This window comes from Armigeres subalbatus, chromosome 2 (genome assembly GCF_024139115.2).
Source record: "Armigeres subalbatus isolate Guangzhou_Male chromosome 2, GZ_Asu_2, whole genome shotgun sequence".
NCBI classification, from domain to species: Eukaryota; Metazoa; Arthropoda; class Insecta; order Diptera; family Culicidae; genus Armigeres; species Armigeres subalbatus.
The window spans coordinates 173,705,787-173,719,111 of NC_085140.1; the positions used below are offsets into that span (position 1 = coordinate 173,705,787).

Below are 13,325 nucleotides of genomic sequence, written 5' to 3' on the forward strand. Positions count from 1 at the left end.
CAACCGTATTAATACAATTTATAAATGCTTTGTGTGCTTGTATTAAAAGAGGAACGCATAGTTAATGTTCTACATTCAAGATCAATTTCAGAAATAAAAATTTTATTTTCACCGGATATTTTCAAGGTAGAAATAAGTTGTTCAATGCCTTGGGGTTGTTCACAAATTACGTAACGCTGGTGGGGAATGAAGAGAATCAGGTTGTGCGTTCGTGATGAACTTAATGTTACTATTAAAAATTCACGAAAAAAGTCTCAAACAAAAAATGTCAGGCCATGTGTCACGGTTCATACAGAAAAAAACAAATCTTCCGTACAAAATGTGTTACGAAAGGGAAGGCGGGGATCCAAAATTGCCAAATACAGCGTTACATAATTTGTGAACGAACCCTTGTAAATGCAACCTGCTTTAACCCTTACTTTTTCAATCAACTACAGGCTCTTTATGGTTCTCCAACACGTCCTGGAGTTCAAAACACGTGATTTTTCCTATCAACCAAGTCAACAACAATGTATTTTTGCATCGCTGAACATCTCAGCAGGTCCGTTGGGCCGATAGGATTACGCTCATTATTTTCACAAGCAACTACAGGTCGTTTATGATTCTCCAAAACTGGAGCTCAGAACATGTGATCTACTCGATTAACCAAATCATGAACAATGTATCCGTGCATCGTTAAACATCTCAGAAGATCTATTGAACCAAAAGAATTGCATTTATTTCATTTACAGACAGCCCTTTTTGGTTCTCCATATCGTCTTGGAGTTTAGAACATATCATTCATTCGATCAACCAAGTCCTGAACAATGTATCCGTGCATCGCTGATCATCCCAGCAGGTTCATTATGCCGATAGGATTGCATTTATTACTTTTACAAGCAACCACAGGCCTGCTACCAAAACTAGTATAGAAAGAACTGAAAATGCATTGAAACATTTTTTTCGGATGTTTTAGGATTTTAGGATGTATGTGCAAAAATATCTATGTGATTGTAATACATAAATTATTCGAGTTTTGAATAAACGAAAACTATTTTAGATTCTCCAAAACACCCAGAAGTTCAGGAGAACCACCGTCGAACATCCCAGAATCGTGTTGAACATCCCAGCAGGACCATTGAGCCAATAGGATTTCAATCATTTATTTCACAAGCTTCAGCGGTCCTCCTTGAATCGATGTTCTAAGACTCAATGTCAACTCGTGGAAGCATATGGTTCTATACTAAAAATATTTTCTCGGTTACTCTGCCTTCCTTAAATGTGCGGTAAGATGCGCGTCTGCAATACAAAACCATGCTATAGTAAGGTGGCTGAGTTCTTATTCCGGTCGCAGTCTAGGAAATTTTCGGGTTGGAAATTTTCTCGTACCATCGTGCGAGGCTTATTATACACGAATACAAAAACGGTATCTTGGCTTAGAAACCTCGAAGATGATAACTGTGCAAGTGCTAAATGAACACTAAGCTGCGATACGGCAATGTCTCAATGGGGATGTAATGCCAATAAGAAGGAGAAAAAGAAGTTACTCTGATGGTCCTTTCGACAATTTTGTATGAACTTATATATACCGGATTGGGTATATTCCGATTATGAGTATATTGCAAAAGACATGGTTGATCTGGTAGATATCGTGGGCTGAACCTTGAACATCTCGTTTTCAAGGTAATTCAATTTACATAGTGCGCATATGCCTTTCGAATCGGATTGGGAATATACAGATTGTGAGGATATTGCCAAAGACTTGGTTGATCTGGAAGATACCGTTAGCTGAACCGTAGAACGTTTTGGAGTATTTTGATCATCTCACATTCAAGAAAATTCAGTTTACATGGTACGTATATGCTTTTTGAATCGGATTGAGTATATAATGATAATGAGTACTTTGCTAAAACCTTGGTTGATCTGGTAGATACCGTGGAATGAGCTCGAGGATGTTTTGGACTACCTTGAACATCTTGTACTCAAGAAAATTTAGTTTACATAACGCGCATATGCTTATTGATCCGGATTGGGTATAAACCGACGATGAGTTCATTATAAAAATCCTTGGTTGACCTGGTGGATACGGTGGGCTGAATGGGCTAAACATCTCGTATTCAAGAAAATTCAGTTTTCATAATGTGCATATGCTTTATGAATCGAATTGGGTATATACAGATCCTCATATTGCCAAAGACTTGGTTGATCTGGTAGATACCGTCTGCTGAGTTCGAAAACGTTTTGGAGTACATTGAACAGAGTATCAGTTTACATAGTGTGCAGATGCTTTTTGAATCGGATTGGGTATAAGCCAATGAGGAGGACATTGCAAGACACTTGATTGATATGGTAGATACCGTGGGATTTTGAAGCACCTTGTTCGTCTTGTATTCCTGGAAATTGATCACTAGCTTGACGTTCAACATGACTTCATAGAGTGTTCAAAATTATCAAACAATGCGGTACAGTACTCAAATTTTTCAGATTCATTTGCATGCTCTTAAGAAGCGAAATCTTCCCAAGGTTTCGGATATATTGGTCTTCAGAGTATAGTCACACTTGATCTACGATATTTTTCCTGTAAACCTCTCCTTGAAATTTCAGGGTTTATGAGCTTTTTTCGGATTTCAAGGATTATGCATTTTTTGGATTATCAAGATAATTGAAAATTCAAAGTTGTTGGGGAAATAGCAGCAACATCGCTTGAATACTTTACCAGAGAAATCTACAGAAAAAAATACCTTCAAAATGTCTGCTATTACAGGCATACGATGTGTTGTTCTCAGCTATCACAATATCGAAAGGTTTCTCTTGACAATCCTTTCAGAAATTTAAGGGTTATGTTGGAAAGCTAGAGATCATAGAGGCACACTTTAAAAACAATACTCGCAATGCAATGCAACGCAATGTAACCATAAACAACTTAAAGAGTTGATGATTTGCGGATGAATAAAAGTCAAGATTTGTTAGAAATCCTTCAGTAACCTAAGCATCCGGTGTCTCCTGTTCAAGTTAAACAATTGTTTTTTTCATGTTGTCTAAATATTACAGGCAGTTTATTATTTTACTTGAATTTTCTTTATTAAATCAAAATCTCAGCTATTGTATTTGTTCTGTTAGTCTGTTACTTCTATTATTTATTCAATCAGCATTGAATCAGCATGAAAATACTGTTCCAAACTCCAACACTTATCTCGACAGAGTCCCAAAATGACTGTAACCATTTCTCATTTTGGCAGCACAAATGTCAATTCATAGGTGATAAGCACATCTAAAAAACATTTTTGTGCGTACTGAAAACGAGTTGTGTTTTGGCGTTATGTGCCTCCGAATGCCTCCTTTAGCAATTATATGTGTGGCTGAGAATAAAGGGAGCGTAATATCCTTCGTGTTTAGCATTCCTAACCCAAGATATATCAAAGTTAGAAAACATGATAAAATATATTCAACTCACTGTAGAGAGATGATAAGAATTCATTATTTGCAGATTCGCCTAGATAAGATCAGAGCGCTAGATATGTGCCATACTCATGCAAAGTTGTAGGAATTTCTGGGGGGGGGGGGGCTAACTTGATTCTAGGTGGGGCTATAGCCCCCCTAGCCCCCTGTAGTTACGCCAATGAATGTCACTGATATGCTCATTTTGCTATCAGTGTCTGGGTGATTATCGCCCAAAATTTCTCTATTGGATGGAACTGAGGACAATATGAGGGATCAAGGTTTTTTTTTTCAATGAACTGGACTCCGCTATTGTATGTAGTACCATTGTAGCACTTCCTTGATACAATGGAAGCTGGCTAAATCCTGAGATGCTAAATCTAGCCAAAACGTAAATTGGCCATCATGGGACTGAATGAAGGGTAAAATCTTATTTTTACGCAGAAAGATTTTGCAGGACTGTGCATAATTATTTTCTATTTCTTTTCCTGCACGGTGAATATTTTGGAACAACGTTGGTTTAAAACTGTGAAAAAATAGATCGAAAAAAACGGTTTACTAGTTATAAAACGCTGTGAAAAGCTTGCATATTCGACCAATTGGAATGCCACTATCTCTAAAATGAAGAGCCCCATTTCTAAATGATCTTGCCCATAGCTTCCCAAAGTTGGCGGTCGCGACCCCCTTCCATAAGATTTACACAGGAAAAATGAAGAAGTTAAAAGATATGTAGAAGGTAACAATGAAGAAGAGAGGAAAGAGGAATGAAGAAGGAGCCTATTTAATATTCACCCCAAGAACTGCCATTTTTAGCCTATTGTATTAGACCAAACGGCATTCGGGCAAATGGCCTAACACCAAGTAGGGCACAAGGACAAACCGGTACATTCAATCTTTTGAAAAACCAATCAAAGAGTACACACTGATTCGCATCTGTTTCGATCTATCTTTATGTGAAACTTGGTGCCGCAATAAGACATTTGAATTGCATAATTTACTTTTAAATCCCGAGCTAAGACGGGTACATCAAGCTAGTTTGTTAATAGTTATTAGTTATTAGTTAGCAATAAGTTTACCACCGTGTGAGGTGGAACTGGAAGTGGAGAACTCAGACGACATTGGGCCTCCAGGTATCGTCTCCTGGGCCTTGGGTTGATTACTTTTTGCAGAAAGTAAAGAGCCTCGATTTTCTGGGAATTAAGCGTGGTTTGACGCGCACCTACTTATCAGGAGGCGAACGGAAATGCCAAAGACAGATGGCGTAAAATGTAGAATATTTGGTCAATGTCCTCTCACGGGAGATCGAAATCGAAAATGTGATCAACGCAGCGAGCCTGACTTGCACTTGCAAGGATGTACTTGCAGGAAAGGGCCGCCTAAAAAATGCAATTGGGTGTTGAATACCCAACAATAGGAAGAATGTTAGTCATTCAACATTTCGCGATTTCCCTTGTATTTTTTTCTTTCGCGTTGAGATGAATATATGTACAGTGAGATGGAAATTGAATCAGTTTTTCATTTAATTTCAAAGGTTTTCATTTTTTTTTCAAAAATGTAGGTAGAGACTTGTAAGACAACCTGGCGTCCTCTGGTTAGGAGCATTCACTCAGGGCTATCGGATAAATTTCGGTTGGTTGGTCGTATTCTTACCAAACAGCGCTCTGAACAGGTTTGTCATTTGCTGAACCATCACATACACAATTTTGTTGGTCATATCACCATGCTGCTTAGTACTTAGAATTGCGTAAATACTAACAATGTACGTGGTAAGTAACCATCATTGCTGTACATTCATCAGTTCCGTGCAAAAATGTAATAATCTAAGTTTATATTTTATTTTAGTCCAAAATACTGCTTAAATATGTATACTTTATTTGTCATTTCTACACTCGATTATGTATCTACAAAAAATGTCAGACTATCTGGAATGAAAAGAGCAATTTAATTATTTGTATTGGTACATTATTATTATGTTTATCAACATATACAATAATATTGTAGGTGATGATAACCAAAATCAAATGGAAACGCTTGAAGAATTTTCAAATCTAGAACAATCACTAACTAAATAAGTCTTAATGGTGCAAGCCTCTTTAATAAAGAAATAAAAAAAAAAGTCTTGAGAAGAAGTTTCTTTATTTTGAGGCGCGATATTTCAAATAGTTTCCATTATATTTTTTGAAAAGCTGCTTCCAGAAATTCACTCGATGACTGAATGGTGATTTAATCATTTCCAAGCGATGATTTATGTCCAACACTTTAAAATCACGTTCTGCTTGATCGGAAGTAGTCCGCCCAACTTCTGTCCATAGTATTCCGAATTGGTCTTCTCCCGGGGTGGGATTACCCCATTTGGCAAAATTAGTCCACAGCCCACACATGGCACTGCGGACCTTGTATTCTTGGCTACTGATAGCCACTTCCTCGGTGGGGTAAAAGCTAGTTTCAAACATGTACATCATATCATCCGCATGAGACGCACCATCCAGTTGCATCTTTTCCTTACTGGTTTTCTTCATGTTGTTCAATTCGCCATCAAATGAAAAGTGATAGAAGTAATGAGGGGCACTACAAATACATGAAACATAGGCTGATTGTGTTGAAATAATTATTGAACGGCATGTTATTTACCTATGATTATATCGAGAATGTAATTCACTTGCTAAACAAACAGGAATTACGAACATGCAATCGGAAACAAAGTTCAGAAGAGATTGTAAATTTCCTGCTGATACAGTACGGTCCTCGAAGTAAAATCTTTTCACTTCCTCTCCAATTTTCGACAGTTGATCCTCTGATACTGCCAATTGAGGCGGTACGAACATTTTTGCATCGTTGGCAAATTGATCAATTGAGAGGTACTCGTTAAAGCAAATGGCTTCATTACTGGTTAATCCCATCATAAGTGGAATGTTTGTGATGTTTGGTTTGCTGATAATGTCGGTGTAGTTCTCTGTTATAAACGGTTCATCGGCATCCATTGGTTCAACAACTGGTGTAAACGCGAATAATCGAAATATAGCATAATCTTGTGCTGTTACACATTGTTCACTGCCAGCTATGAGATCGTCAGCCGATGCCTTCATTAAGGTTTCTGAAAACAAAAAAGATGAAATTGTAATTGTATTCTAAGATAAATGAATACACTTTTGGGGTTCTTGATTTCTGATCAAAACACTTCCAGAATATTTTTAATTGATTAAGCAATTATTGAGAGTTATATTCACCGAGTCAGTATAACCTGCCATGTGTGATTATGTATAACCAAATTAAGTTGTATTTGATTTGTTATGAACAGAACAGACCAAATTGCATTTATCGGGCAGAATATAAATTCCATAAAGCTTTAACTAACAAAGAGTTTAATTGACTACTGAATTTGGTGACAATATCGTGCTGAAGAAATATGATAAAACTGGTATATTGATTGTAGCTGAAACTAGCATAAGAGATTACGATTGAGAGTTGGTAAAATAATATTTGTGCAATTCCTGATCATACAGTTTACAGTTTTTACAGTTTATGTTTGAATGATAATTCGGCCCACTTTTCCATAAAAATGAAGTCCATTATAACACCCATTTGAGTGCTATAATGAAGAACCAACATCAGAACAGTAGTTACATGACTCCATTTTATTGAATTAGCTTAGGTGAGTGTTCAAATAGTGCATTCTCTTCGTCACGTAATAAATGATCATTGCTTTTCATATTATACCGAGAACGATTTTTCCCTGGATATATCTACCGGTAACTTAAGATATGTTACGGAAGGCTATTTTAATTGTGTATTTACCATAAATGTGATCAATGTTTTCACTAATGCAACCCAAATATTTGGCCAGATTTCGTGTTTTAGATAAGGCATCCACCTGCTCGGTCCACACTGTTAAAGCTGTTCCCGATTGACAAATAGCCTTATGAAAATACTTTCGGGAAGATCCGCATAGATATTGCAAATGACATGATGATCCTCCTGCACTTTCACCAAAAATTGTCACATTATTCGGATCGCCTCCAAACTGGGAAATATTTTCGTGCACCCATTTCAACAGCAAACGTTGATCCTTCAATCCCATATTTCCGTAGATTCCTTTGTCAGGGAGGTATAGAAATCCAAGAGGTCCCAGACGATAATTGAAGGTCACCACAATTACTTCCTCTTGCACTAAGAACCGAGGGCCATACATCGCTGCATCTCCGCTACCAGCGATGAAACCTCCACCATGTATCCAAACCATTACCGGTAACGGCTTCTTCTGTTTCACTGTTGTTGGATCAATCGGCGTATAGACATTAGCGAACAAGCAATCTTCACTAACGGCCACCATGGGGGGGAAGTGCAGATAGGTATAGCAAGTACTTCTCTCATAGCTGCAATCTAAGACATCCGTTTCGAACTTTTCCAAGGCCACTGGTGGTCGAAAACGCAGTTCTCCTACCGGAGGTTTAGCATACGGAATACCTTTGTAGAAGTAGTAGCTACCACCATTAGGTAAGATAGACTTGCAACCTTGTACTTTCCCAGCATCAAGTTGGGTAATAACGCGTTCCATCGCGGACATTTTTTTACGATTACTTCAATCACAATAATCCGATAGAGTTATTCTAACAGCGCACTATCCGCGACAACGTTGTTGATTCTGCGCTGTTGCGAGTTCGACTAAAGATTGAAACCTGTACTGATGATTTTTGCTGATTCTCCATCTCGATTGACTCGAGAATTGTCGAGTCAGATGATTTTTGCGGGAGACGACTATGTAATTTAAATGGGAGATAGTGACCATTCTTACTGAATAAGAATCATCTCACCTCATGCGAGACGTAGAATAAGCACAATTGTCTCGCCAGCGTGTTATCTGGCTTGAGTTATTGCTGAGTAAGTGATACAGCGGATGCACATTAATTAACTAGTCACGCTGCTTTTGAAAGCAGCGTCGAGTTCATATTCTTTCAGATATAATGGGTATGGTGTAGTCATGTTACGTAACTTTTCGAGTTTTTATCTATCTCATGTTTTCAAGGTTTTTATTCATTCCTTTTTGGGTGTGCCATTGCGATTGAATCTTTTGTTTAGGTTTAGTTAAAAGCTTTATAATCAGCCTAAAAACAGTTATTCAAAAATCGTTTGCGTGATGTGTAGTGTCATATTTCATTCCACTAATTCTGAAACATGGAGAAATCTTATGCAACCAGTGTTGTAAAGCGTCATCTACATGTTATTTGACTGACTTGTCCAGTTTTTTACAAGCCAAATTTACTTCATTATTTTCGATGAACCGACAGCGACTGAATTGCCCTATAATTTTTTTTCCAAACATTGCTTTTAAAAATAAACTCCTAGGCATTAAGAGAAAAATCTGACTTAAATTACACATCTATTATATTACACATTAAACACTAAACTGATACACTTTAAACATTAGTAAATTTTAAACCGGTATACATTCACCTCCAGTTTCCTACACCTAACCAGCGGATGGCAGATTTTAAAACAGTTCTACTTAAAATCCATGCAAAATCTGTTTAAAACTTTGGCATATCACCCAACCAGCGGATGGCAGATTTTAATACAGTTCTGCATAAGAACCTTGCAGAAACTGTATAATAATTGGGCATATACAAAATCTGTATTATTTCAATACAATTATTGTATTGAAATAATACAGATTTGTGTTATTTTAATACAATATTTGTATAAAAAGCTTACAGAATTGTATATGCCCAGATTTTATAAAATAATTGTCAGATTTGTTTTTTGGGTGTACAAATTCAAATGATTCTAACACAATCGTTGTATTGAAATCTTTCGATTCTGTATTACTTTAATTCTTCATCTGTATCTGGGGCAGCAGAGACTATGGCCAAGGGCTTGACGGCCCCTCCCATCCAATATCATGAGGAGATCAAGTTATGCTATTTGTAAGAAGTGATCAATATCATTTGCCATTAGTTTGTTCTTATCCATAGCATATCTTGGTATTTAAATGATATTTTGGTGCACATTTTTGATATTGTACTTTTGCCACACAAGATACATACACATTCAATGGCGGGCATAGAAATGCTCTCAATTAATAACTGAAGAGGTGCTTGTAGAATACTAAATTGAAAAGCAGGTTAAGTTCCCGTTGGAATGTAGAGTCATAGTAGAAAACGAAGATTGGAAGCTTTGGAAGGTTTCGTAGGTTGCGACAGGATAATCCACAATGAATTACATTCCCGCAACTTCGACATCATGGCTTCTTCTTCTTCTTATTGGCATTACACCCCCACACTGGGACAGAGCCGCCTCGCAGCTTAGTGTTCATTAAGCACTTCCACAGTTATTAACTGCGAGGTTTCTAAGCCAGGTTACCATTTTTGCATTCGTATATCATGAGGCTAGCACGATGATACTTTTATGCCCAAGGAAGTCGAGACAATTTCCAATCCGAAAATTGTCTAGACCGGCACCGGGAATCGAACCCAGCCACCCTCAGCATGGTCTTGCTTTGTAGCCGCGCGTCTTACCGCACGGCTAAGGAGGGCCCGACATCATGGCGCTGCAGGGAATTTGCTGGGCAGAACGGAAAGTGTGTAAAAGCCGACATAAGGTCGTCTTCAGTGTCTCGTACTTGACTCGACTTAAATCCTTAAGTCCTTAAGTCCTCGACTTAAGTCGAGTCAAGTACGAGACACTGAAGACGGCCGTACTGTTGAGGTCGAAATACGTATCTGTCAAGGTACAATTAAGTGGTGGAATTTAATGGGATTGTACAAACTCGTCTTATGACAAGTGAAGACATTCCACTGAAAAGCTCAAAATATTTTTTTTAACAAAAAAAAACCTCTTAGAAGGTCACGTCTCCACGCTCAGCAATGAGCATTAATAAAAACAAGAAGAAGCGGGAGTCTCTGAATTCTCCACTTCGTTCTAAGAAACAAAGTTTCAAGACCGTCCAAGACCGGAAAAATAGAAGGAAGCAGGAGAGTGGAGACTTTAGATGTTCCTTTTAACATTAGAAATAATTCCTATCCTATCGAACTGAGCAATCAGTTCGAATTGATTCATGACGAAATTGAGCAAATCGAATCAACCTCTAGCCCGGGTGATTTGATTCAGGCGAAGAAGCAAAGGATTCCACCAATTATGGTAGGGGGAATGACGGCTTTAGCAGGTTTTGTTCTATTATTGTCAGGGTTTTTTTTATGACTGATTATGCTCAAATTTAGCATAAACATTCTTAGCATATCAAAGAATATTGTGGCCAAATTTCATAAAATTTGGTCGACAAAAAACCCCCCTGACAATAATAGAACAAAACCTGCCAAAGCCGTCTTTTCCCTTATCTGTTGCCTAGTTTTCTGGCTTTAGTAATGAGATTTTGAGTAACCTTCAGGGGATCAAGGTTTCATTCCAGATTGACAGGAAGGGTTTCATTCCAGATTGCCAGTGAAGGGAAGGTTGACGATCGCAGACGTAGTAGGTATTTATCTTAGAAGCGGCATAAATTCTCCACGTACGACGTCAAATCTGAGGGATTGTTCAAAGTCGTCTTGAAAGGTCTCCCCGGTGATGATAAATCACTGGATGATATAAAAATTGAAATTTCTCAATTACTCGGATTTTCACCAGTCCAAGTAATTAAGATGAAAAAGATATCTTGCTTTGGTACTTCCATGAGGAGTATTTCTCAAGAATTTTATTTAGTTCACTTTAACAAAAGTGAACTAAATAATATGAAAAGTTTAGAAAAGGCCTGCATTGTGTCCCATCTCCGTGTTTCATGAGAGCATTTCCGCAGGCCTGGGGGAAATTTCCAAAACCCCACCCAGTGCCGTAAGTAAGCATATGCGGTATTTCGAAAAATTTCGTTACAGGTGGTTCGAAACGAAATTCCGCGGAATTTCGCGGAATTTGAGCATGGCGAAATCTGATTTCTTAATTTCGTTTCGTTTCGTAAAATTACAAAAATTTCGCTAGAAAAAATAAGCGTCTAACGAAATTTAACGGAATTCCGCGAAATTTCGAAACAAATTTAAACTTGAACAAACTTTATATTATCAAAAATTTTGGCTGCGCCGCTGAACTAAAACATAGAACTATTTTCAAGACCTTATGTTATACATTTTTTTAAACGCTTGCTTCTTCTTCTTCAATGGTTTTACATTCCAACTGGAACTTGGCCTGATTTTCAACTTAATATTCCATTAGCACTTCCTTAGTTATAAACTGAAAGCTTTAATATGCCCGTTATTGAAATAATTAGTATCTTGTGTGGCAAAAACAATGGATACACTATGTTCAGGGTGTCGAGAATGTCTCCAACCCGAAAACATCCTAGACCATACCGAGAATCGAACTCGGATTAGCAATCATACGCCTTTGCTCGCAAGGCTACTTGAGACGCTTACTAACGGGTGGCCACTAAAAACGGGAATTTCAATACTTCAATACTTTTCTATGAGGACGTTAATGCTTTCAAAGAAATATTTCTTTATGTATCCAGTCCGCCCAGCCCGTTGTTGGAGGCATGGAGTGCGATCCTCTCGTTTAATAAACAATGTGCACACGCTTGACTGTGGATATACAACAGTAAAGCACATGTGGGGATTGGACAAATCAAGCATCCGAAAGACATTCAATTTGCAAAAAAGAGAGCGGTGGTGGAGGTTGGTACTCGGATTCTGATGGCTTTTCCGCAAACGTGACCTTCAAGTGGTCTTGTTGTGTAGGGGTTATCACTAAGCATATGCGGTATTTCGAAAAAAATCGTTTTAGGGCATTCGAAACGAAATTCCGCGGAATTTCGCGGAATTTTTGTATGGCGAAATCTGATTTTCTGATTTCGTTTCGTATCGATTAATTTCAAAAATTTCGACGGAAAAATCATGCTTTTAACGAAATTAAACGGAATTTCGCGGAATTTCGAAATAAATTTTTAATATTTCAAATTTTCATATCGTAAAAAAATTTGGCTAAAAATAAAGCCATTTAAACTCTATTTAAAATTTTATAAGGTTCATCGGGGAAAGTTGAAACGGTTTTTCCAAAGTTGAACTTTGTAGTGCTATTAAAAAAAATCATTCTTTGATAAATTTTGAGTTCGTTTGCGGCATTTGCTAGTTCGGGGCAAAGAATATACATAAACAATTAGCAAACTTACCAAACTTTCCTATAAATAGTTAGTATACTAAAATTATATTTTTATATGCATCGTTTCAACTTCCCCACATATCCGGGCAAGTTGAAACACTGCGCTATATACAGACATTAGCCAATTTTGCCGTATCAAAAAAAAATATAGTACTCAGTGAAACTCAAGATGCAGAAGCTTGGTATGGTGACTGTACTGCCAGGAAACTCATAAGAGTCCCATGTAAATGTTGATGTAAACTTCTGATAATTTTGAATATCTTTCAGACGTTAGCTCAAAATTGTCTCCTGTTAAGGAAAAGTGATAAAATATTAGGCTTTGTTCTAGAATTTTGAAAATCAAATCCTTCTTGTATTTACTCGGATTACTTTTCATTTCAGGATGGTTAATTATTTGGTTCGCTTGAATTGTGGCTTTTTCGAAAATTCACATTAATTAACCAGCATATCTCTCACAAACCCCTCGATTGAAGAAATAGGGGAGTAGGAAAGTGAAAGGTGGAGTTAACAAAATGGTTACATGCTCTGTTTTATTTTTTAGAAAGCCAGTGTTCACTACGAGGACAAGTAGATTAAGAATCTCAAAATAAGACCATGCAGTTTGAACATGACCCCTTTTAATTCTATTCTTTAGTGGAAATTGCAGGTGGGTTGCATTCATGACGGGATGGGCAAAAATTTATTAAATTTATTTTCAGAAGCTTGGACCTTTTTATAAATTTATATTATCCGAATGTATTTACGGACCAATGTGAATTCTGGAAAAAAAA

General features: G+C 37.3%; 1 protein-coding gene across 1 annotated transcript; it reads right to left on the minus strand.

Annotated features, from left to right (window-relative positions):
• Positions 1–5,291: 5,291 nt before the first annotated feature.
• LOC134211223 (para-nitrobenzyl esterase-like) lies at positions 5,292–8,101 on the minus strand. The gene is made up of 3 exons (XM_062687919.1): positions 7,213–8,101; positions 6,049–6,511; positions 5,292–5,985 (listed from the first exon to the last, which is right to left on the minus strand). The coding sequence occupies exons 1-3, from the start codon at positions 7,979–7,981 to the stop codon at positions 5,553–5,555; spliced, it is 1,665 nt and encodes a 554-aa protein (XP_062543903.1). The 5' UTR covers positions 7,982–8,101; the 3' UTR covers positions 5,292–5,552.
• Positions 8,102–13,325: the final 5,224 nt, after the last annotated feature.

Excerpts from the sequence above, each read along its gene's own strand:
- LOC134211223 (XM_062687919.1), bottom strand. The coding sequence starts at position 7,981 with ATGTCCGCGATGGAACGCGTTATTACCCAACTTGATGCTGGGAAAGTA. Across the intron at positions 6,512-7,212 it reads AAACATTGATCACATTTATG|AAACCTTAATGAAGGCATCG; the intron begins GTAAATACACAA and ends TTTTGTTTTCAG. Across the intron at positions 5,986-6,048 it reads CATTCTCGATATAATCATAG|TGCCCCTCATTACTTCTATC; the intron begins GTAAATAACATG and ends ATGTATTTGTAG.